Consider the following 26,199-nt stretch of genomic DNA (forward strand, 5'->3'; position numbering starts at 1 on the left):
GCCATGTAATAAGCGGGATAATGTAGAGCGAGGCGGTTGTTATAGCAAATACAACCCCGACGGGCTGATCAGGATCTTGAATTAGCCTGAAGGGGTTGTATTCGCTATAACAACCGCCTCGCACTACATTATCCCTTACTTAGTAGGTAGTTGTTAAGTTTGGGTATTGGGTAGGATTAAGGGATGTAGAATAATATGGTCATGCAGAATAAAACATTAATTTGTGCTTTATGAGCGTTAACAAACAGCCAATTTCCTAGTAATATGCATGCTAATAAGCAACTAGTTAACAGTGAGAATTGGACCCCAAACTAAAGTGTTACCATTTAAATGTATCCCTAAATGTATAAATAAATGTACATTAAAATGAGTTCTATTGTTACAATCTTCCCCACTACAGGCGAACTGGTTATATTTTGTACAGGAATGTATTGCGGTAATGAAATAAATTTGTTTCAAATATATGACGTTCTTATTATAATGTGTGTAATAATGTTTTAGAGTACACTTTATTTTGAGGTGCCATAGTTACATTGTAGTACTGCGTAATATTAATTAACTATGGAGTTACGGCTAAGGTTTGGTTTAGGGGTTAGTTACTTGTAATTATGCATAATTTACTGTTATTACTATAGTAAGTACAAAGTTATGTGTAACTGTCACCTTAAAATGAAGTGTTTTCCATGTTTCCATGTAAGTTTTGTTCATTGAAGACAAAACATGACAGGCTGAGGGTGCAACAAAGAACTTCCTGCACCTCTGAGCCCCAAAAGCAGCATTCTTCTTCAGTAGATGACAACAGCTCAGTCCCAGGACACCCAAAGAGCAAATTACAACTACACATCATTCCGAAACTACACCTGAGCACTGAGCAGTACAGTGGAGGACATACTCCTTTGGAGAACATGCATTCAGACACGGTTCACACACAAACAGCCCTGTTTCTGGACCAAAAGGAATGCCTGGACGGCCGATGGTCTCCTCTAAACTGTGAAAAACAATTTGGTGGAGACACATCCCTGCGATTATTAATAATTGAGAGGTTCACAGCAGCTATCGGCCTTATTCATAGGAAAGACTGGAGAGCTGCAGGCAGCGTTTCACTTCCAATACTTCAGAACCTTATCGGTCCCACTAGCTCCCTACTCACATTGATGCTGGATAGAATTTGCTACTTACAATCATTACCAAGCCTGCGTTCAATTCATTCCTCTATACCACAAGATCACACAAAGAGGATAAAAATATGACTGTGGGCAATTGCAGATTTGTAATGCACTAGAAACGTTAATAAAACAAAACAAAACAAAAAAATGCACAAGGCTCCTCTGATGAAATCTATGTTTGTATATGTAGGGCAGAAGTTCATTTTTCTATTTCTGAAAGCTCTAGGCTCTGTATTTCTGCATTGTTCATCCAATATCAAAGATCAAACGTCACTCTCTGAAACAGCAGTAAGGTGTTGAAGTGCTTGAGAGCAGTAAATAGACTCTTGTCTAACGAGGTCTAGTCTAAACAATGTATAAAGAGACACCCTATCACACAATCCCATTGGGAAGACATCACAACATCTTCTAGACAGCAATCCGTTTACATGGAAAGCAAATCTTTCTCAGATGGGTCTCTTGAGAGAAAAATAATTGTGACCTCAGATATGTCTCCTCAAAAGTTCTCTTGATAACACTTTAAAATAAGGTTTCATTTGTTAACATCATTTAACTACATTGATTAACATTAACTATATGCTATTTTCGAACCTATGTTTAATGAAACATAATGCTTCATTAAAATCTCAACATTCTTTTTCTTTACAATTTCTTAAATTAGGAAATCTTTCAATATACATGCATATGATGGATTGATTTTTAACCTTCAAAAGCAGGTGAATGATAAGAGTGCAGCACTGTGTCAACGTTGGGATTATACTTATGATTGCCCAGAATGAGTCATTTCTGCTTTAAAGCCCCACATATACGTGACTGCTTCATGTGACATCAGTCTGCCCTCTGCTAAATTCTCTCATTATAGGGCAGTACTCTGCCAGCTCGCTTCAGTGACAGATGTTCTCACCTCTCACCAGAAGTGGTGTCAGTTTTAGATACTGTTACCTCTGGGTTTAGCTCAGTGGAGAGGTGGTATAATCATCAATTTTATTCAATATTTATTAATAAGAGGGCAGGGTTGTATTTAATTATTGATGACATTTCACTCCCATGTTGTCCTACCTTTTCGTCCATGTGTCTCCATGCAGTTGTCGTGGAGACAGGCCCCCCAGGAGGACCAGGATGAGATCAGGCACAGCTGTGGGCACGGTATGGAGCAGGGCTGCACCGCAGACGGCAAATCTCCGGCACACAGAAGCCCACTTACAGGCCTAGACACTACATAATGACAAAGACGTACAGTATAGTGAGAAATAATCCATATGTCAGGCAAGAATTTTTCTTGACAAAATATAATTTCTGATCTCTCATGCTGAGCAACAATTCCCAACCCAAAACAAAGAATAAAATCCATTTCAAAGCCTTCGTAAACCAATGTTAGTATTTAGTTTAGAGTCAAAATGTAAGGAAGTAGCGAAATAACAAGTTATTCCATGTTGTGATGTATATCAGAGTGAAACGGATTATGGAAAAAGAACAGAATGTACTTGGTTTTGTCCATCAGTTGTTGATTGAATGAAGGCAGATCTCAATGCAAGCTTGCAGTTGATTGTAAGAAAGGAGCGAGACTTAAAGGGACAGTTCACCCAAAAAATGAACATTCCGTCATCATTTGCTCACCCTCATGTTGTTCCAAACCTACATGAGGTTATTTCATCTGTTGAACACAAAATAAGATATTTTAAAGAATATGGCTAACCAAAGAGTTAATGGTCCCCATTGACTTCCATAGTATTTTTTTCCCCCATACTATAGAAGTCAGTGGGGCCAGAAACTGTTTGGTTACCCATATTCTTCATTTTTGGGTGAACTATCCCTTTAAGCATGGATCCGGCATTCCTCACCAGAGAGAGGTCTGTCGTTTCCCCCGAAAGAACATTGATATTTTGATAAAACATTACAAGGTCAAAAAAATAAAAGTCACAATGAAACACATGCATGGATGATTTGTTATAAAATCATTAATATGCAATTTAGTAAATAAAATGTCCATTTCATGCTGACAATTTGCAACACATTTAAATTTTGACATTTCATGTATTTTCAAGTGAAAACATATTCAAGGTGAAAACTTTTATGGTGGGACATGATTGCATCCATCAATAATTGATTAGAATCGTGAAATGAGAGTGTTGCGTACTAGAATGGAGCCAGACTGAATGTGAATTTGTTGAAACAATGCTTAAATAACTATTTAGCTATGGATTAATATTATCCAATAGCCTGCATGGTCTAAAAACATCAGCAGAAAAGGAAAGCTGTTTCAGAGGACGAGCAAATGAATACAATTTTGTTCTAGAATAACGTGCACTGAAGAAATAAGACAAGGACATAGAGTAAGAAAGTAAAAAGATCTTGCATTGATTCTCAATGTGACTTTTGTCAAACAAGTGTTCAAAAGTTTGGGCAAACCTCTCGAAAGTCTCACACTTTGACTGTGTTCTGTTAACATTAGTGTGAGTTTTCTGGGTCAGGTGGAAAGCAAACATCACTGTTGATTTTCATTGATCTATATCCCCAAACAACATTGATTGAAAGGAGTCATCTTCATCTGTATGCCTTTCTCAGCTCAGCATGTCTTAAATCCATCCAAACACTGCTTTCACCTGGCTAGTGCAGCTCCTCAAAATTAATTTCAGAACAAGGTGACTCCCTTTAACTACCTCTAATCTTAGAAACAGGTTTTTATTTTATTTGAAAGGCATGGTTACTCACGGCTAATGAAAAATGGCTAACCAAAAGACCTTCCCATCTGGATTTCTTAAAACACAATGAATGAGGCTTTGCAATGTGAAGCACTGACCAATAATTATTTATGTTCACCTACGCTTATACTCCAAGTTATGGGCTGTGTCCGAAATCGCATACTCTCTTGAGTGGGTACTTATTTTGAAAAAGTAATTACTTCACGGACTGCTAAAACAGTATTCTATATAGTATGATTGTGTGTAGTGTGAAAGTAATCCGGACATACTAAGTTTGTTAATGTTGTCATCATGACGTCCAGTTATGACGCTTCACTGCCATTCATAAATCCTTTCCTGTGGCTTTATGGGATAGTAAAGTGTCCATCATACGCCGGAAGAAGTAGGTCATCCGGGTACATCTTGCCTATTCTTTTATGAGTACTGTGAATTAGGACACACTTCTTTTGTCCCATGTCGGATCTTTAATTTTGGATATTGATGATTAGTACTTAAGGTGACTTGGTTTTTAATGTTTGTGAAAGAAGTATCTCAAGCTCATCAAAGCTGCATTTATTTGATCAAAAATACATGAAATAATATTACAGTTTAAAATAACTGTTTACTGTTTTAATATTTTTAATCTGAAATGTATTCATGTGATTGCAAAGCTGAATTTCCAACATCATTACTCCAGACCTCAGTGTCACATGATCCTTCAGAAATCACTATAATATGCTGATTTGATACTCAAGAAATATTATTTCATTATTATTATAAAGTTGTGCTGATGCCGTGCTGCTTAATATTTTTTTTGTGGAAAAAGTGATATTTATTATAGATTTATTTTCAGGATTTTTTTGATAAATAGAAAGATTTATACTGTACAATTATACTGTATGCATCCATGTTGTATAAAAGTGTTCATTTCTGACCCCATTGAACAGTAGTGTATATAACCTATGATAAAATCAACACGTGCAGCTGAAAAGATGCACAGAAATATGTATTTTTGTATAGCCATACTGCTGAACTCACTGTCAGATAGACACTGAACCTTACCCTCTTTTCTGTGATGAGGGGTGGAGTTGTCTGGGACCTGGACGCAGTACAGCTGCCTGGTCTGAATCCCTCCACCACAGAGAACGCTTACATTGTTAAGCCTTCTGTCCTGCTGGCTGAGGAGAGGGGCCACTTGACAGTCCCCCCAATCTGTGCTCTTCCACACATACCTGGAGAACAAAAGCATGCACCCGCTGTGGTGAAACACACTTCTTTTGTTTTGGACCTATAGTCTCATTATATTCTGCTGGGCTCCTCTCAAAAGTTGCATTGGATAAATTAACACAGAGAGCTGCCTGCCGTTGAAAGATACTAATAGGCGTAGCGTCCTGTTTTCCGGTAGGAAACCATCTACTAATGAAAATGCATTGACTAAGCAAAGTGTTATGATGCATAAAGCAGCAGTTTTTAATGAAATAACAGTCTGCTGCTATTGATCAAAAACCTAATCTCATTAATTAGTTTCTTCTAATCTTTTCAATGCTCTGATGCAACAGGGGTTCAGTAAATAAATACTTGAACACAACACTTGAAAAATAATTTAGTACATTTTCTTTTTTTATACAGTAGAAAGGAATTATTATTGGGAGGCTAACATACAAACCTAGGGCAGTTTGGAAGTAAATCTCCAATGATGTTGCAGGCTTCCTTTTCTTCAAGGGCAGTGCATTCTTTGCCTAGTCCAATAGGAGTTTGCGTTATGCTTCGAGTCCTGACCCGAAAACCAGGCGACATGTCTGATGCCCTGCATGTCTTTGAACATGGGCTCCAAACGGACCAATCAGAGGTCTCGCAGTCTCTGGGCATAATGCACGACTGGAATGTCCCAGGCCCGTTGTCAAGGGTACAAAGACTATGAGCAAGAAAACAAATAAATTAAGAATGAGAAGCACAGGGAAAATATATTCAAACATTTCAATGCTGCCAAAAAGAACAGAAGATAGTCTCTGTCATTTAGAGTTAAAAGAACATAGTGAGAATATGGTTTATAAAATGAGATAACAGCCATCAATTGTTCCTCTATTCTATCCTTTATGCATTTTGTAGTTATGAATTTGTGATTCAGTTTAAACAAACTCACAAAACAACAGATTATGAACCTATAGCAACAATTTTCAGCCAACTATACAGTGCATAATTTGCATACTTAATACAATATATGTGAAGACTAAATAAATTATTGCTCAGAAATGTTTCATTTTTCATTATTCTTAGTACACTTGAGTGACTGTAAAGCAAACGAGTGCATTTAATTTATTTTTTTTGCATAGAAAGACACCAGTGTAATGAATGTAAAGTGAAGGATATTTAAATGAGTTATTCACCTTTGTGTCCTACAAAGCAACATCTGCAATATGAAATATGAATAAATTCACAACAAATTGGATATCTAATTAGTGTATAAGTTACCCGATTCAATTACTTGTGTATATCATAATCCATTTGTGTAGCATTTATTTTCACTTCATTTTAAATGATAATTGGACTATAATTGGAAAAACTGCAGAAATTGAACTCAGGTGGGAAATATTCAAATCACTACATTTCATTAAGCATGCACGTAGGATTTACAAATGAATATGTTAATCGGAGTGAATGCTCTGTCTCACTGTAAAATAACACCGCGGCCTCTCTCTTGTTATTCTACACCTGTAGTAAACCTGTCAGACCCCATTCTGCTCTACAAACCCCCACACACCCTCTCCACTTTGAACCGAATGAAGATGCTCCGAAATCTGTGTTAAGCAAATGTGGAAAACTCAGAAAGAACGGATGAAAAATGCAGCACATTTTACCTTTCCATAGACAAAAGACATTTCAATCGCTGAAACCAACTATTCACATATTAAAAAATGCATATACTGACAGAATATAGTCAAGTCTTGCTGTCAGATGCAGATTTGATCTCAGTGGAAATAACCACAGATGACACACGCAACACCCAAGAAATGCAAAGTTTCACTGGCAGGTTACAATGCCAAAAGCGTGAAGAATGAAGATATTGTCACGATTTTGGGTTTGTTCTTGTCATGTTTCTGTGTCATGTCATGTGTCCTTGTCTGTCATGTGACCATTGTAAGTCATGTGATCCTGCTATGTGTTCCATTGTCTGATGTGTCACGTGTTCATTGGTTCATTGTTTCATTGTTCACAGGTGTCCCTTGTCTAGTCATTAGTCTTGTGTATTTAAGCCCTCATGTTTGCCATGTGTCTTTGTCAAGTATTGTTTCCTGTAACTGCTGTCGAGTAAGTTCATGTTCATGCCACGTTTTTGTTTCATGTTTTGATTTGTTTACAATAAACTGCACTTGGGTTCTAATTTACAACTTGCCTCCAGTGGATCACTTGTTACACTATTTGTGTGTCAGTGTCGCAGCCTCTTTTCACCTGACATGAAGATTAACAAGGAATGATCCCATTTTACAGCCTGTTTAAAAAAAGTCACATCAAGAAGTGTTGCTTTGTGCTCTTACAGTTATACAGCTGTTTACACTTCACATAAGGCAATAAATCACCCATATTATAGATATAAAACACACACAAAAAATATTCCTTAAAGGGGTCATGAATTGAGAAATCAAATTCTCCTTGATCTTTTAGCATAAGAGTAAAAATAAAACATAAAATAAAATTTTCCGAACCTAAACTTCCTCGTTAGTATAAAAATTGAAACCAGGCTCAGAAAATGACTCATTTCAGATTTTGTAAATACGAGAGAGATGCAAACACAGGATTACTAAGTAACAAAACGATAGAGATGCCTCTGAGGGTTACAAGATGTTTTGAAGTGCCAAGTTGTGGAAAAACACATTATTTGCACTGTCATCCTTGTGAGCCTAACATTAAGAAAGTGTGGATGAACTTTATTTTTAACAAAGTTCCAATTAGAACGCTTCAGTAAGACACTGTTCATTTGCTCCCTTCATTTTACTGTGGATTCGTTTTTAAACAAGAAACAGTTCAACGCAGGCTTTTCAGATAGACTGAAAATAAAAGATGATGCAGTGAACTACATTGGATCCGACAGTAATGTCGCAAAACACAATTATGACTAACAGTGTTTTTTCATGTGTCACTAATCGCTTTGTCTGTTACAGATCGAAGAAGCTGCAGTGCATCCTCTGTTTTGTCATCAGTAAGACATTACGACACATTTCATTAAATTTAAAACACAACTTTATCGAAAGGGATGAACTATGAATAGCCTAACCTATGAGAACAACAGTGTAACAAACAATGGTATAATTATTCATAATTCCGTTTACTCGAAACCCAGTAAGTCAGCCTTTGTCAATTATAACTGTGGTAACTCCAAGTACTTATTTTAATATGCAAAACTATTACCCAATCATAGCAGTGGGCATTTAATTCCAAGTCTTGAATGTGGCACGAATATCAAAACGTAAATTAAGATAAATAAAGTTTGGTACTACACAGAGACCGAGTAATAACTTCTGACTGCGATCAAAAGTGGATTTTGATCAAATAATGGGCAGATGTGCATTATTTGCAGTGTGTATTTGTTAGAAATAAGATTAAACTAAATAAATCATATAATTAAAATAAATATATATAATACAAATGTAAATCTAACTGTACAGGAACAAATGTATTAATGTAATGAAATAGCAACTAAATATTTTTTCTAATTATGTTTTACATATGTTTATAACATTCATTTTTCACAGTATAAATTTGGTCTTAATCCATGAATACATACAGATGCCTTTTTAAATTTTAGGATGGGGGTCCCTCTCACAAGGATGATTATATCTGGGCTCTATGGTGTCTAAAATATTCCAACCCCTGTATTATTAGACATAAACTACCTCAGAAAGCAAGTTGCAGCAGACAGCACCATAACACAGGTAAAATAGAGCAAAGACATGAAAGTCTACATTTGAGACTTAAAACCTTTATCATGAGTGCCTGTCTGTGAATCAATATTTTGCAAAGGAGGCATCTTTAAAGTCATGTTCAAAGCCTGCCTTAGTTCCAGCATTCATTATCCTCAGTTTGCAGGAAATCCATACTCTTTGTGAGAGAAGGATGAGCTACATCTCAACGACTTCTTATTCTACCGAGAGCGAGACCGAAACGAGAATAAAGCACAAACTACAGCGTAACAGTGATTGACCGTCATTCCAAACTCATACTATGGATGCAGAGATTGCAGCAAGAGAGTAAATTCAATCCTTTCCATCACGCCAGAGTCGGTTCTGCTCAGAGATCCAGCTCTCCCATGCTGCCGTCGCTGCTGCCAGAGGCATGTCTCTCTGCTCACCTTGTATAGTACGGCAGCGGGAGGGAGATTAATGGAGGACTAACCGATTTAGCTAGGCCCACTTCACAGAGCCGCTTCAAAAATCCAGCTGCACAGCAATTCCTTTCACACAAGCAGCAGCAGTACCTTGCTTTCAAGAGCATAATCTGGGATTTAGACCTTAAAAGGGTTTATGTTCTCAGAGGGTTTGTCTTTCAGGCATGCATTGCTTGTACACAGATTATTGTAAATTGAATAGACACGCCTGATGTGTCTGCGTACGTTCAGGGCTTCTTACCTCAGCATGGCGTTCTTGCCGTCGCTGCGCACGCAACGAACTTGGCGCGTCTGGTAGCCGATTTCCACGTCCAAGCCCTTGAGGCTGTGGTGGTGGTGGTGGAGGTGGTGGTGGTGCAGCTGGGAGCTCTGGATATGCCGTTTCACGGTGTTCCTCTCTGTATCTCCTGTGCTGAAGTCCAGCATGGTCCTTCCGCTCATCCAAAGCCCCTTGTGTTGCGGCTGCCTGCACTCGCTCCAGGGGCCGACTTTAAGGCTGTAGTGATGCTCGCTTTCCCCAACCGGACAGGGCAAAAGGTTCGCGCAATTCCTCGTCTGGGTGAGGTTAGGGCAGTTAGCACCTCCGTACATCGGCGCAGCGAGCACATGCCGGGTCCGATGCTGGAGACCCGTGCCGCAAGTTCGACTGCAGCCGGACCAGGAGGAGAAATCGGACACAACGCAGTCGTGAGGGCAGGGGATCAAGCAGGCCTGTTCGAGCGCCGGTCGCGGGGAGAAGAACTCGCATATCCTCTCCGTGACAGCCGTGCGGTTCGAGGTGCGCACGCAATGGACTTTCCGTCTCTGGATGCCGTGCTGGGCCGTGACGCACTCCGCAGTCCGAGGTTTGAGCTCGTTGGACTGGAAGGGGGCTAGAACGCACGGCCCCCATTCTGTCACCTCCCATTCGAAGAGATCCTGGTGCCACTCACACACTTTAAAACATGACCTCTGGCTCTCGGGTTTGTCTGCGTGCCGGCAGTTGGAGTGGTGCGTGGTCCAGCCTTCTGTGTGGATGCACCACACCGTTCTGGACTGGACCCCGCCAGTTCCACATTCTTCCCCCATACACCTGCCCCAATGACCTGGAAAAGTGGAGAGGAAAGAATGAACAATAGCTCTCGAACTTAACTCTTTCACATAAATACCTCAGCACTCATAACTATGAGCTCAACCCAGTACATAAATCATCAGGATATCTGTGATAGAGCGCATCACCTGGACTGCACTATGCTCTACTTTAAAGGATTAGTTCACCCAAAAATAGAATTCTGTCATCATGTACTCACCTTCATGTCTTTCCAAACTCATCTGAATTTCTTTAAAGCGACAGGAAGGATATTCAGACAATAACTCCATAAACTTGGGTTTATTTATGACAAAGCTATCGTATTGCTTCAGACTTTTTTTGTGTTGAAGCCTGGCAGACCCAGATGACCTTTCACAATGCAAGGAAAAACTACATTATACGATTTAAGAAATTCAGAAAACTTGGGAAATATGGGAAATTTTGGTTTATTCATCACATAAAGCTATCATATGGCTTCAGACTTCCACCTGAAGTCTGAAGGTGTGTGTCATTTTTGAAGCCTGACAGACCCTGATCAACATTAACTTGCACACTACATTTAAAAAGTTTGTGGTCAGTCAGATTTGATTTTTTAAATGTTTTAGTCTTATGCTCACCAAGGCTGCATTTATATGATCAAAAATGCAGTAAAACATGAATATTGTAAAATTGAAATAATACAATTTAATAAAATAACTGTTTTCTGTTGAAATATATTTTAAAATGTAACTTATTCCTGTGACGGCAAAGCTGAATTTTCAGCATCATTACTCTTCAGTGTCACAAGATCCTTCAGAAATCATTCTGTTGATAATATGTTGATTTGGTGCTCAAGAAACATTTCTGATTATTATCACAGTTTAATGGTGTGATGCTTCATATTTTTGTGGAAACCTTTTTTTTATTTATTTATATGATATAGATTTTTAGTAAAATGCTAAAGTTTTGCAATGTAAAAGTCCTTACCAAAATCATTAATCTATTTAAAAAAAAATATTACTGAACCAAAACTTTTGAATGGTAGTGTATCAAGTGTCTGAATAATAATTAAAAAACAACAACATTACAAACACTGCAAAAAAATCTGCTGAGCGTTGTACTAACACCCAACAATGAATATTCTATTATCACTGTACAGCAGATAAAGAAATGCTTAATGAAATGTAGCTGCATTTTGCAATAGTGAACAAACAAGTGAACAGACACGTTGGCAATTATTGCACTGTACAGCATATGTTATTAGGGACTTTGTATAATAAAAATGATATTATTTTAGCGTTTTGTTTCAGTCTAAATTGATGGCCACGTTAAAAGCTCATCTGTGCAAACTGAAAATAAAAGGTAAAAATAAAAAATAAATCCAGGTTAGCCGGAAAGCAGCACACTCAGCTACAACATCCTAAACTGCTGAATAGTACTGTAGCTCACTGGAGCACATCATGAAGTTATTTCTTCAAGAGACACCGCCACAGGTTTACCACAACACCATGTTTATGTATTTAACTGAAGGAATTAAACATCTCTCACACACTTTTCTAAGCTAAGTGTGTAAAATACCTAATAACATGTAAACACCATCATTTCACGTTCATTCCCCTAAAGAAGCCAAGCTAATACCAACGTTTAAAGACATTTCAATGCCTCCCACAGACTCCCTCCACTGAGTCTATAGATTGACTGCACATGCACAAATGGATCAAGATTGATTTGTCCTCTGTTGCTGGATCTGCATTTCTAAACCTTCAGGATAAAACCACAAGATTCAGAAAGTGAATGCAGCTGCTGTGTTCTTTAAATTCACACTTGAAGCTGAAGTGTGTAATTTCTGCGTCACTCGCACGTTCATTCACACACAGAATGAAAATTACAAAAATAATCACTGTTTACAAACTGATAGTTTCGCCCCAAACATGCTAATGGTTAAGTCAGCGTTGCTGTATTGAACTGGTTCGGATGTTTAAAAAGCGGGGGAATCAAATATTATATTGCACAGACCAAAGATGAAAAACCTTCTCAGTCTGCAGACACTCTCAACCTCAGAATCATATTCATAGACATTAGAGTGTGAACTACAGCTTGTGGGGCTATACAGAAACGAGCAGGCACAGACTCAACACGGTTGTTTGTAACGCTGAACACCGATTTCAGAGTGAAGGATCAAGAGTGGAGCAAATATCTACAATGCAGACACTACAACAACCCACTTCATGTGGTGAGAGGTGTATGTCCTCAGACCTGCAAACTTAGAAGAGATGAAAAAGGTGACATGTTTATGAACTATATAGTTGTTGGAGGGTATTTTTTGTGATATCAACATGTAAACAAAGCATTCTGGTGCACATTGACAAGTAAATAAAGGGAAACGACAACATTTGCTTCAAGTAAAAAAAAAAAAACATTTATTGACACTAGGGCTGGGCATGCGATTCGATTAACTTTGATTCAATATTGATTAATTTGGGGCCTATCAGGTATAGTACATGGCTAATTTCCTTAATTTCTCTCAACTAATGCTGTAAACCAGTTTTCCCCAACATTTTTTCAGCCACGGCACCCTTGAATTTTTTTAGAAAATTGTGGCACCCTACAAAAGTGTTGTTATGAAACTACTTTGATACGATACCTTGAAATGTATCGATTTTCAATACCACAGGGAAGAACCCCCTACTGTCATATAGATATTTTTTGTCGCGAACGACACATGCATTTCAAACATTTACACCTGTATTCACAAACATCTGTGCATAAGGCAGAATGGAAGCATGATAAGCAGTGTCATAGTCTAACCAAAACCATACGTTTATATATATATATATATATATATATATATATATATATATATATATATATGTCTAGTATTTAGACAGTAGGCCTAGGCTATCACATATTTTACCGGAGGCTGAAATATATTTAGACTAAATCACATTACACTTAAGCAGATATTCGCAAATAAGCTACATTAAACATAAGGCAGTATTTTAGCATGATAATCAGTGTTATAAGCTAATCAAAACTGAAAAAAAATGTGTCCATCCTTTGAAAGTCTAGGAATCAGTCATTTCTTCTGAAGAGATATATGATGCCATATTTAATTAAAGCTATTATTCATATATAAACATTGCTCAATTACCATTCAAATCTCACCTAAATGTTTGCTCACTCAGTGCATTTGTGTTTTTATATTGGGATCATTGTGTTGTAATTGCACAAGATAGCTTGTTTTTAATATAAGTTTTTAATATATTTTATAATGTAATCATTTCACGGTTAATCTCCAAATTAATGTAGAAACAACATAAAGACAGTATATTTTAAATAGTTGTTTAATGGCATATTTTTATGAACGAAGGCCGGTATCACTGATACCATGATACCAAATGTCTTCAATTATTTATTTATTTTCTATTTTAAACATTAATTATCGACATTCAACATTACAGTATAATTGAAAGCCCTCAATTTTTACATTTATTAGGCTCCAAAAAAAGAACAACTTTTAATTTAAGTGAACTTAAAACAATCTTCACATAAGCCCATAATAAATGTTATATTTACCTGTGCCCTTTTTGTCACAACTCTTTACATTCATTTAAGACTTTATTTAACTAATTTAAGACTGCTCTTGACTCGAGGATACCCGATTGTGTTATTACTGGTTCGAGCACGAAAGAGAAGTCTATTCTGGCGCGCGTCGTTCTGTGCTCTTGTGTGCCAGCAGGACATTCATAGACAGCGCGTTCTCTTTTATCATGTCGCGCTTGAATGGTTTAAAAGCACTTGCATGAAGAGGAACGTGATCATATAATGTAATGCTAGCCAAAGGATGACAGAAAAAAACGGATGCTGCGTTAATTGCGTTTAATATTTTTAACGCGTTAAACTGAAAAACATTGATCACATGTGTTACTGTTGGCAGCACAGACATAACCGATGCGTTTATGTGAATACGCGGCAAGACGGACGTTGAGACAGTGTTGTTGGGAAACGCTGCTGTAAACTATAGTGATGGGGATGAGACCGCCTATGCCGAGTCCGAGTCAAGACCGAGTCTTTGAAGGGTCGAGACCGAGTCCATTGGTTTTCAAATACAGTCGAGTCCGAGTCAAGACCGAGTCTTTGAGGAAGCAAGTCCAAGTCGAGACCGAGTCTTCAGGAGTCGAGACCAAGACCATAAAAACATGTCAGTTTTCATATTCATGATTTAATATCACCCCAGTTAATAATCAACAGTTAGGCCTACAGACTAAGCTAGATTGGGAATTGTTTAGAGGAGCAGTCTTAACGCCTTAATATGGACAAATTTTCTAGCGGTATGTATTCTAGTGGACTAGTGATGGGGACGAGACCGCCTATGCCGAGTCTGAGTCAAGACCGTGTCTTTGAAGGGTCGAGTCCGAGTCAAGACCGAGTCTGTGAAGGAACAAGTCCGGGACGAGTCCGAGAAAGCAGAAATCGGTCTCGAGACTGGACTCGAGTACTACATCACTAGTAAACTATACAGGGAACCCCAGTTGGTACATCATTATACTATTAAAGGTTAAAATTGATTGATTTGCAGTCTATACATAAACTACACACAAGGATAGTAATTTTTTATATAGGGCCTAAACATGTACGATTCCCATTTTCGATTCTTGTGCAAAACAACAAGGACAACAACAACAACAAAAAAAAACTCTTTGCAATGGCATATTTTGATTCAAAACGGCGAATAGTTTGCAGGTATGTGTCCTATATGGAAACCCAAACAAAGTCTGAGTATGAAAGATACCTGCTAGGCATGTTACAGAGCTGCTTAATGTAAACATTTACTTTTTCAAAGCTGTGGTATGTATTACAGTGTGCAAATGGTTAAACTGATGCATACAAATGACCAACATGTTCCTAAAACATGCATATCTGTGAAATAACCAGTAATTAATCACTTCGGGAGACTTTCTAGTGTTTTCCATGCCAGACTGGTTAGCCATTACACAATACACACAAGCGAGTGCTGTTGTTCTGAATGCCAACACAGTTATAATTCAGCTGCAGGTAATCAGAGCGGTGTTGTAATTCAAACTATTGTTGTTATAAAACAGCTCAATAGACATGAAATTGGAATAATGAGTAACTTATAATTTAAATTAATAAAATATTTTTTTCTCCACTAACGAAAATAGGTCCACATCAGAGCTGCACGATTCTGGATACATTGAGAATCACTTTTTTTTTTTTAATGAATGATTCAATGACCAGCGTCGGCCAATAGTGAGCCTACGTGTGACGTACAACACAGAAGCGCTGCGCTATTACACTACGTGAACTCACTCGAGGCCCAGAGAGAAGGAAATGAATAGTGGAATAAAGTTGTTCTTTTTGTTTACTTTTTGCGCACAAAAAGTATTCTCGTCGCTTGATAAACTTAAGATTGAGCCACTGTAGTCACATGGACTACTTTGATGATGTCTTTATTACCTTTCTGGACATGGACAGTATACCGTACATACATTTTCAATGGAGGGACAGAAAGCTCTCGGACTAAATCTAAAATATCTTAAACTGTGCTCCGAAGATGAACGGAGGTCTTACGTGCTTGGAACGAGATTAAAGGGTGAGTCATTGATGACATAATTTTCATTTTTGGGTGAACTAACCCTTTAAAGGAGAACTCGGTAACTCTAGCGAACTTCTTCGCTGATTTTCCGTTTTGTTGTCGCATGTTTTCCCCACGAGCTCCCCCTACAGCTGTGGGAGGGTGTATATTTCACAACACGGTCGTAAAAAACTCACTTGCGGCGGCCTCCTCCCCCTCTCTACCGCTGCTCATGTGCGTTTGTTTTGATCGGAGCAAGCCAACTGTATCGCGTGGAGCTATGTCTACCGAGGTGGGTAATCTGGTAATACATCATACATGCGTGTTTGTTTATGTCGAATTGCCGTAAAGCAATTTGTGTTTCGCGCTCGTTCTCATTCTCGTTCTCGCTTCTCACGAGACTTCCAATTTCTATCTTGCCGGGACGGTAGTCCCCAAGTTGCAAGGTTGGTTTTCCGCCTGGGAACGCTGGGGGGAGCGGGGAAAGTCACCAATATCACCAGAACAGGTTGTTTAACCATCCAAATGATTTCTAGACAGTTTTATTACGTTAAAAAAGTTACCAAGTTCTCCTTTAAGTGTAGTGAACGGTTAATTTAAAGCTTCAAGGTACTTTCAAAAGTTGATTTACTCTATTTTGATCACTACCATAAACATCAGTGTTTATGTCCGAACTATAAACCTTAATCCCAATGTTCTGTGATCATTTGAATTATTGTAACACAGAAACAATGATACTATGTGGTTAAAAAGACTGTTTATGAAGCTGTTTCATACCTATACATGACAACTGCTCTCTTTGGGTCAGCGGCAGCGCCAACGCAGATTTGAATGCTCTGCTGTGATCGTACTTGTCAAAGAAATAATAGACATACAAGAATCGTTGTCATTTAGGAATAAGATCACATGGATGTCTGAATCGAAATCACAATCTTTCAATGATTAATTGTGCAGCTCTAGTCCACGCAGAATTACAGCAGAATTAACCCAAGCTAGCACATCCAAACAATACACAGTACTGTATGATGTTCCTGAAAGAATCAGCGTTTTTGAATGAATCACTTCAGCAATTGATTCACTGACTTGCTCAAAGACTGAACAAATCAGCATTTTTGAAAGAATCAGTCGAGTGAATAATTCAATGACACTCAAAGACTTAATGGATTTTTGAGCAAATCTGTAGAGTGAATGTTCAATAACTCACTTAAAGATAGTCGTTTGATAGTCCATCGGTTGAATTACTTATTCAATGATTCCCTCATAAACAGTCAGTTGTAGCCACCTACTGGAGTAACAATGTAACTTGTGGAAAGAGTCAGAGGAAAACACTTTCCCCACCACTAATGCAGACTTACAGTCCGTCTGGAACAAACACGAGAAGAATGATACAAAGACTGAAAAGTCCCAGTATAAATACATATGATATGTATAAGCATATGCATACGTGTTTGTCATTTCTTATCCAGAATAAGGAGCAATATGGTTCAGACATTGTATGGATTAAAAGTCTGACATTGCAAAACTACTGCACCTTCCTGCCACTGTTGCTTGGGGCTAAAGCGTTCAGTTTGCAGAACTGACATGAAATATCCTCAACATGTGTTCACACCTGCACACACACACACACACACACACACACACACACACACAGCTGCTGATTGTTGATGATCCAGCCAGCTCATAAAATCAGTGAATCACTGATCCCTAACAAGCCACTAGCTGCTCTCAATCCACTGCACCTGGTCAGCTCAACGTGTTTCCGCACCCCAGCCTCGTCCTAGCCAGTGCGGCTGTTCCAGCACCAGCTGTGCTGTGCAAGTGATTTATAGCAGCTTGATTCAGAGTGATTACACTGACAGAGCAGCAGCAAACACAACAAACCGTTCCTTTCCAGAGATCTACACCTCCAGGGCTGAATAATCACACAGTCCATCAATGGCCAGACCCTTCTCATCCCACTTGCCCCTCTTTTGGTCTCACCTACAGCCAGTGGCATCGCCCCATTCATTACAGCTTTTGTAACTACATCAAGGGATCAGCACTGCGCTTGACACACCAGGAGGCCTATTCTTTTCACCCACAGCCTGATTGCAGACAAGTGTGATGATCATTTTTATTATGTAACAACTATTCCACGTATATGCTAAAAGCATAATTTACACAATATTCATGTTGTATCAAACCCATATGCTATTTTTTTCAGGGACATTTTGTCAAAATAATTGTTCCACAGACAAAATAATTTAAAATGATGAGTGGAGGTGAGTAAAAATTTGACAAAAAACAATACAATAAAATTACATACTCATACAGATAACCACAAACAGATGAATACATATCTACATTAAACAAAATCAATGTCTTTTCAACACTGCTCCAAATCTTTTGTTGTATTGTCAGCTTAACCCAGATGTTTGTTACATTAACATTTATGCATTTGGCACACACTTGTATCTAAAGTGACTTACAGTGCATTCAGGAAAGTTCAATTTGAGGCTTGATTTTATTGCATGTTTATATATAAACTTGCTCACTATGCCTTGCATTTTATTACTAAAATAAACAGAAAAGTTTGAAAAATTTCCATCAATATGCAAATTATTGTGAGACTTGAAATTAACTGTTAAGCGAGGTACTAAATTATTCATGACTATATCTCCATGCTGAATCCTGTCGTGTTTAATTTATTCAGTCTAGCGAGTGCTTAATTATTGCATTCGTATATATGGCACCTCATGTGGTTATAAACTTGTAGTCCATCCATCTTTTACTGCTCTTAATTTCATCCAGGTGTCTGTTTGGATTGATGAGAAATATTGATGACTGATGTTTAATTACTTAATAATTGAGTGGAGTTCAGTCAGCTGCGGAGCAACACTCAGAGATGCTGAACACAGACACAAACATCTCAGACTCATCCAGCCAGATGGAGCTACATTTAACACTCCAGATGTTGGAGGTGAGGTACATGCAAGAACTGTGAACGGTAACATCTCTTAAACTGACACAAACCTATGTCTAAAGGCATGTTGGCAACAATTAAGCTAAATGTTTTAAACATTTCTTTTGATTTCCTACAGCATTTGGGCAAATATTAACACTACTGAATATCTCCTAAAACAACAACAACAGTTCATAAGGTGAATGAGGTTAACTCAAAGAACATCCCAGTTACTGTTGACCTGTTTAATGTGTTTCTTTTCATTATTCATAACCTTGAGTGAGTCAAATCCTGTATTCACTCTAAGAAAACAGATTGATTTTATGCAAATATGAAAGCAAACACATAGGCACTTTTGTTTGTCTGTTTTGTTTCAGTCTGCCATGTACACTGCTAAAAAGACTGGACAGTCGCAGATGATGAATATTAATCACAGTATTGATGGAGTTGTTTCTTTTGAAATGGAGAGTGATACCAGCTGTTGCAACAGATCCTGTTTGACATGCAGTCAAATCATGGAGGTTCCTACTCCATTGCAGGGCCACTGGAAAGATACCGTTTCATTTCCCAATAGGTGAATTCAGACACAGCAGTACTCACAGCCATTATTTGTTGATTTCTTTCTCTCAGATGTGCATTTCTATGGCAACATTATATATACTAATATATATATATATATATTATATATATATATACTATATATATATATATTATCTTTCCAGTGGCCCTGCAATGGAGTAGGAAGCTCCATGATTTGACTGCAAGTCAGACAGGATCTGTTGCAACAGCTGGTATCACTCTCCATTTCATCCCTTAAACAGGCAAGAGTGGAAAATGATAAGCAAAAAATCATTTCATGTCATTTTTTATATCATCTGGACTTAAGTAAAACATATCCAAAAGAATTTTTGAAATATTTGATATATTTTGGATTTTATGAGTTGTGACTCCCAGGTCACATTGCCTGATTAGGGTATAAAAAAAGGACCAAGTCATTAATCTGTTAACTGTTACTGGGCCACTTGCCACTGCATTTTTAAACCAATTATATCCTATACTTCATCTGATCTAATGTTGACATTATATATGATTCGAAAGCTTACGAACTCAAGATTCAGCCTGTGAAAACTGTTTTGAAATCGGACCTTGCGCTACTATAAAAATGGTACTTTAACCCCTTAACTCTCAGCCCCCTTTTTGAGAATGGACATTAAAATGCACTATTCAAACTTAAATGGTTGTAATTCAAGAATGCTTTTGGGTATAGACCTAAGTTTGGTCTTGTTTTAAAGAAAACACTCAGCAGATTATTGCTGAACTGAAAGCACTTCAAAAAAATGAAAGTATGAAAAAGTTATGGAAGTTAAAATTTACAGTAAATCAAATATACTGTACTTAATATTCTTTTATATATAAATATATATTTTACAAAATATTTTTTACTCTAAAATTAATATAAAATCAAAGCCATATATCTAACCAAGTTGTGTTCCAAATTTGAAGTTGATATCACAAAACTTGACATACATTCCATTGAATTTAATTGTATGCATTCTGCCGTAACAAATTAATACATTTCTGTCCAAATATCACTTCTGTCACAAAATATGGAACCTTGAGACTCAGACCTTTCTGACAATATTTTGTCAAGATTAGAAAAGGTTTTGATCATAAATTATGAAACATGATTACGCCCAAAAGGGGTGGAGCCAGATAAAAGAATTTAGAGTACCTTTTCTATGGTAACGCAATGTCCAATTTCAAAACGGTTTTCACAGGATGAATTCTGAGTTTGTAAGCTTTCAAATGATGATACCTAATTTATGATATGTGATGTAATAAAAAAGGCCATAAAAAAAGATAATATTATATTTTAGAGGATATATATTATACTTTTTAGAGGATAATATTATTTTATAATTTTTTATTGACAAATACTAGATTATATGTTTTATTATGAACTTTTAGCATGAAAACCAAAGTTTCAATTATTAAAAGTCGACTTTTTGTGACAAAGCCAGAGGTGCACTCTTGTCATAAATTCATCAATTACTGTTTCTACATAATTTGTAACAAAAAACAGTGCTAAAATATCTATTTAGGAGTCTTAGACCTTTCCAACGATATATAGTTTGTCATGATTAGATTAGGATTTAATTGTAATATAGTGAATTAAAAAATGAAAATACAAAGATGGTCAAAATTAGGGTTAATCCCTTTTTTTATACCCTAAACAGGCAACGTGACTCAGGAGTCACATATATTTCAAAACGTGCTAAATAACAACATGAACAACATATTCATTCATTTTCTTCTTCAGCACCTTAAGACAATGTTCACAATTAATGTTAGCAGTATTATTATTATTTTTCCTGAAGAAAAGTAAGTTTAATATATATTTACTTCCCTCAAAATCTGAATGTCCTGCACCACTGGAAGCCATGTTGGATTTAGGTCAGGCTGACTCATTTATCACAAAAAAACTTGAAGCAAATCATGTGACCAGCATACTCAAGACAGACCAGGCTGTGATAAATGATAAAAGGATCTGATGAAAAAATCGTTCTTATACCCCAAAAAAGACAATAAAAACTATGTGACTCCCAGGTCACGTTGCCTGTTTTAGGGATATATATATAGTAGTGTTTTGACTTGTTTTTAATTTTCCTGTATTCATGTGTGTATTTAAGATTTAAAATCCCCAAAAAAGCTTTTGACTTAAATTAATAAAATAAACAAACAACATGAAACTCACTGCTTTCAAAGGCTCACATACACTTTGTGAAGATCACTTGTGGCTGTGCGTCTCAGTGTAAGTGATAAATGCACTTGCATCTCAAAATGCTTTAAAGTCAAATTATATCTGCATTGGTGTGAACGCAGCCTATTAGATTGCCTGCGGTCTATGATGTCATCAGTAATAATCGAAAAGCAGCAAAGTTGAGAAAGAGAAAAATCTCTTCACTTGAAAACATTCAGATACTTAAATTGCCCCTATTGAGCTAATTTAAAGGCTACTATTTTTGTTTTGAAGGTTTCCTACAACATATTTATATACATCCAAGTTCAGAAACACTTTCTCGTTGCACATCACCCCACTTCTCAAAGAGACTGAAAAGGATTTCAAGGTTAGCTTGAGGATTCAGTCTCTCTTTAACCTTTAACCAGCGCCCCTATTTTTGAGAATTTTCTGAAAATGACATACCCAAATACAAATGTCTGTAGCTCTTGGTCCACATTCATAATTCTGATCTTTTTTTTAAACTAGACACTTGAAACTTTGTTACCCAAGAGTCATTATAACTCAAAGCAGCATAGGAACAGAGTAAAAAGGTCAAATTTACATGAAAGTGACTCACAATTTCTTTGAATGGATTTTTTGGAATCTGATTGGATCTTGAGGTGCCTAAAGATTCCCACACCTATACATTACATGGGCATCTTGCATTATGGTAATAAAAAAATATAAACAAAAATGTATTTAGAGAATTTTTTCTAGAAAATAATGAAACTTAATTGTCAAGAAAATAATGCTTTAATTTTTTTTTTATGTTTAATATATTGAAAATAAATATATTTTTTATTCCAAATAAATAAAATTTGAATCGAATGAATTGTTGCAATATTCCCACAAACCTATACATTCTGTGCGGTTCGTGTGCATTCACTAACCAAGCAATACGACAGTGGTTCAAACACTATTATAAGCTTGCCAAATTTTGTTCTACCATAGGCGTAATTTGTGGGCGGGACATGTCCCCACCAGCCATCCCGCATGCAGCACAAATGTATCCAATACAAATGAAACATCTCCAGCTGACTAGCAGAATGTTCATTTTGTTCGTTTGTTAAGAGGCGATCTGGAATGTGTTGTTTTTGAAATCATTCTAAGTGTTAATTGTTGATTATCAGTCTCATGCACATTCTTCACACAGACAAGCCACTTCAATCTATCGCTTAACACCGTTGCAGAGACTCTCTATTCATTCCAGTGAAATCTCAAAACAAAATGCACAAAAACATGTCACTGCTCTTGATATACAGTACAATCACTGATGAACATCTTTGGTTTTAATGAGAGAAAAAACAAACAAAAAAAAAACATGATGGCGGATAAGAACCCGGAACCTCTGATACGCTTAACAAAAGTTCTACCACCAGAATAAATAACTCCATGTACTATTGAAATTAAACATGAATTCTTGTACATATCCGATATAGCATTGTAATAGCAACATCACACACACACTCCTGCCCACTGATTTTTTTAAACAAAGGTACGCCACTGGCTCTTAGACAGAGAGCAGAGAGATATGGCTTGCCGCTCTAGTGACGGACAGGCTCAGTCAAACTCATATTATTCATGAGGTGTAATTGCATGTCTTCTGTAGTGTAAATGACTCTTGACATAAGAGAGCATGCGAGCTGAGGGCTAATCGAGTGAGGATACACTCTCACCTCACCAAAGCTATCAGGAACACTGGTATAACATGCCAACTGAAGGAAAAACAGCGATGAGAAGACCAAGGACACAAATCCTAGAGGGAAAAACTGAAATGGCCCAAATTGTGCAATTGAGATAACAACATGTTTTGGGTCATTTTCAGTGTTACTGAGCCTCTTCAGTTCTAAAGACAATGTAACCAGAGGATGAGCATCTGGAAAAACTGCAAACACATTTTGAACAAGGGAAAGGATTTCATCAGACCAAAAACGGGCCGATTTCCATGACAGCAGTGAGATTAAGATGAAGATCGTCTGTCGCGCTGATGTGTTCCTCTAAATACTCGCAATCGAAATCTCTGTCAGGCAGCGAGAAGTAACTGTGACAACACTGAGAATTCCAAGAGATCCTACAGTGACCTTGTTTAAATCGAGTGTTTTAAAGACGAAATAACACTTTTACTGCAGTTCAAAACAGGCCATCTGTGCTTTTCTCAACATTAAGGGGGAATTCACCGGGAAATTATTTTTTATAGAGGAGCTGTCTGCATTGTTTTAGCACCATTCACTAAAGTGCAACTGTGCAAATGAGGTAACAGCACAAACGCACCAGAAAATTGTGGACGCAACATTTGTGTGTGGCTGTGAATGAGGGCGATTATCCATGCATATAAAGTTGAATCATGCTTTAATTAATTACATTAATGGCACTGGCAAATTGTGCTTACTTTTGTGAACAAGTCGTAATCAATATTAAGCTTAATTAACATCAAAAGAAGGCGGGTTCATGCTTAAAAAATAGCTAAATAAACTTCTAAAATGGATTATAAATTACACTAAATAAGAAAAATGAATAAGGATTGCGTACATTACAGTTCAACTTTGACGTAAGATTTGTGTTCACAAAGTTTGCATTTATTTTATTATAATAAAAAAAAAAAAATACAACAAATGTCTTTCTTATTATTGTCAATGTTGAAGACTGAGAAATGTTTTTTGGAAACCGTGATACATTTTATTCTTTTATTTGATGCATAGAAACATTTATTTGAAATAGAAACACTTTGTAACATTACAAATGTTTCTACTATCACGTTTGATCAATCTAATTCGTCCTTGCTGAATGAAAGGCACGTTTCATGAATACGGCCCAAATTCTTGCATTTAAAAATTAGCTAGTTATGCTGGATTGTGGGTGGTTATAGTTGTTATTTTTGCGCTGAAATATAAGCGTGCTAAAGTAGTGCACCTGTATAGTGAATTCACTCTTAAGTCTGACGTCTTTTTCCACGCTGAATGCAGAACTGAATGGATTTCAGGTGAACATACTGTACACACTGATAAATATGATGATTGTGCCGTCAACAGTGCTTCCTACAACAACAGCATGTGATAATCCCTCCCTTTGACTTCCTCTTTCCTGTGGAGAAAAACAGAAGTGTCAGCCACTGCTGGAGCCAGGTGTTATCTCCAGAGCCATTAGACAGGGACGGAGACTGCACTGACATTCTTCGGTGGTTGGGGAAGAAGATGAATGGAGTTCTTCACAGCTTCCATGCATAAGATGGGACATGCACCTTCATCTTGCTCTAAATAAGATTTGTGGCACCACAACAGAAAAAGTGCACCAGGAGACAGAGACAAAAAAAAAAAAACCAGGGGATGTTACTGTAAAGAGTGTCATATACAGACACAGAGTGAAGAAAACAATGTAAGTGTAGCCTACTGACGGACACCAAATAGCTCTATTCATAAACAGATTCTACAATCCAATCAGAACAGATGCAAAAGTCCAACTCTACTATTTGAGAAATTCATTTCAGTGGTTCTATGTGTTTTTATGGTAAGGTAACCTAAAACAAAAATGTGGAAACATCTAAATTGCAGCTTTATTTGACCAAAATTTATATTTTTTTAAGTCCTTATGCTCACAAAGGCTGCATTTATTTAAGAAAAAATACAGTTAACAGTAACATTGTGAAATATTATAACAATTTACAATAGCTGTTTTCTATTTAATACATTTTAAAATCTAACTAATTCCTGTGATGGCAAAGATAAATTGTCAGCAACCATTACTCCAGGTTTGGAATATGGTGATTTGGTGCTAAAGAAACATTTATTATTATCAATTTTGAAAAATGTTGTGACCCTTAATGTTTTTGTGGAAATCTTCATATTTTAATTTTTTCAGGATTCTTCGATAATTTTCTGTTGAACAGTATTTATTTGAAATAAAAATGTCTTTTCTGCTACTTTTGATCAATTTAATGTGCTTACTGAATGCAAGTATTAATGTAAAAAAAACCCCATTAATTATGGTAAAATAAAGGTAAAATTATTATTTTGGTAAAATAAAGTGCCACAACGCCATTCCAGATATCTTCAAGCCCAATTTAACTCTTGGATACACCAATGAGAGTCATTTTTAGGTATCAGATAAGGTAGAAATCATTGTGTATGCTGTATATTTTCGCAGTGTATACTATCCGACTAAACCATAGCTCTGGGAAACAGTGGTGTTTATGGAGCTGTGTGTTTTAGAGCAGCTTATATGATGCATGAATGTGAAAGATGTGCGTTAAGCAGAAGCCTGCTGTAAGAAGAAGAAGTCAGCTCCTGATACATGACAAAAGCTAAAAACGAGACATTCAAGAAGATACTCTGTAATTTGGGACAGATGGCGCTTTGGCAGCACCAGCTGCGTGCTGAAAGAAAAATGCAGCATTTTGCATAGTGCGAATATGGCAAGCCTATAAGAGACACGCAGACAAACATGTTTATTTACAGCAAACTCTTGTCAGCGTAGGATCATCTCACAACTTGTGACAAGATCCAGAGCCTGAAAGCTCTTGAAAGATCTTTCATCACTCATTCCTCATCTACTTGGATCTGAGGCAAATAAAACCATGCATTGGGAGACGGAGTCAACTCTTGATGT

General features: G+C 37.0%; 1 protein-coding gene across 5 annotated transcripts in view; it reads right to left on the reverse strand.

Annotated features, from left to right (window-relative positions):
- The window catches only part of thsd7ba (thrombospondin, type I, domain containing 7Ba), a 202,573-nt gene that overhangs the window by 104,695 nt on the left and 71,679 nt on the right, over nt 1-26,199 (reverse strand). For all 5 annotated transcript variants that reach the window (XR_014628956.1, XM_084421340.1, XM_084421338.1 and 2 more), the window contains exons 4-7: nt 9,472-10,315; nt 5,514-5,762; nt 4,910-5,079; nt 2,226-2,381 (exon numbers count right to left, since the gene is read on the reverse strand). Coding sequence is in view for 4 of the 5 variants with exons in the window: in XM_084421340.1 (XP_084277466.1) it covers nt 2,226-2,381; nt 4,910-5,079; nt 5,514-5,762; nt 9,472-10,315 (1,419 nt within the window). In the remaining variant the exon portion in view is untranslated. The remainder of the gene's footprint in view (nt 1-2,225; nt 2,382-4,909; nt 5,080-5,513; nt 5,763-9,471; nt 10,316-26,199) is intronic.

This window comes from Rutilus rutilus (genome assembly GCF_951802725.1).
Source record: "Rutilus rutilus genome assembly, chromosome: 10".
Classification (NCBI taxonomy): Eukaryota; Metazoa; Chordata; class Actinopteri; order Cypriniformes; family Leuciscidae; genus Rutilus; species Rutilus rutilus.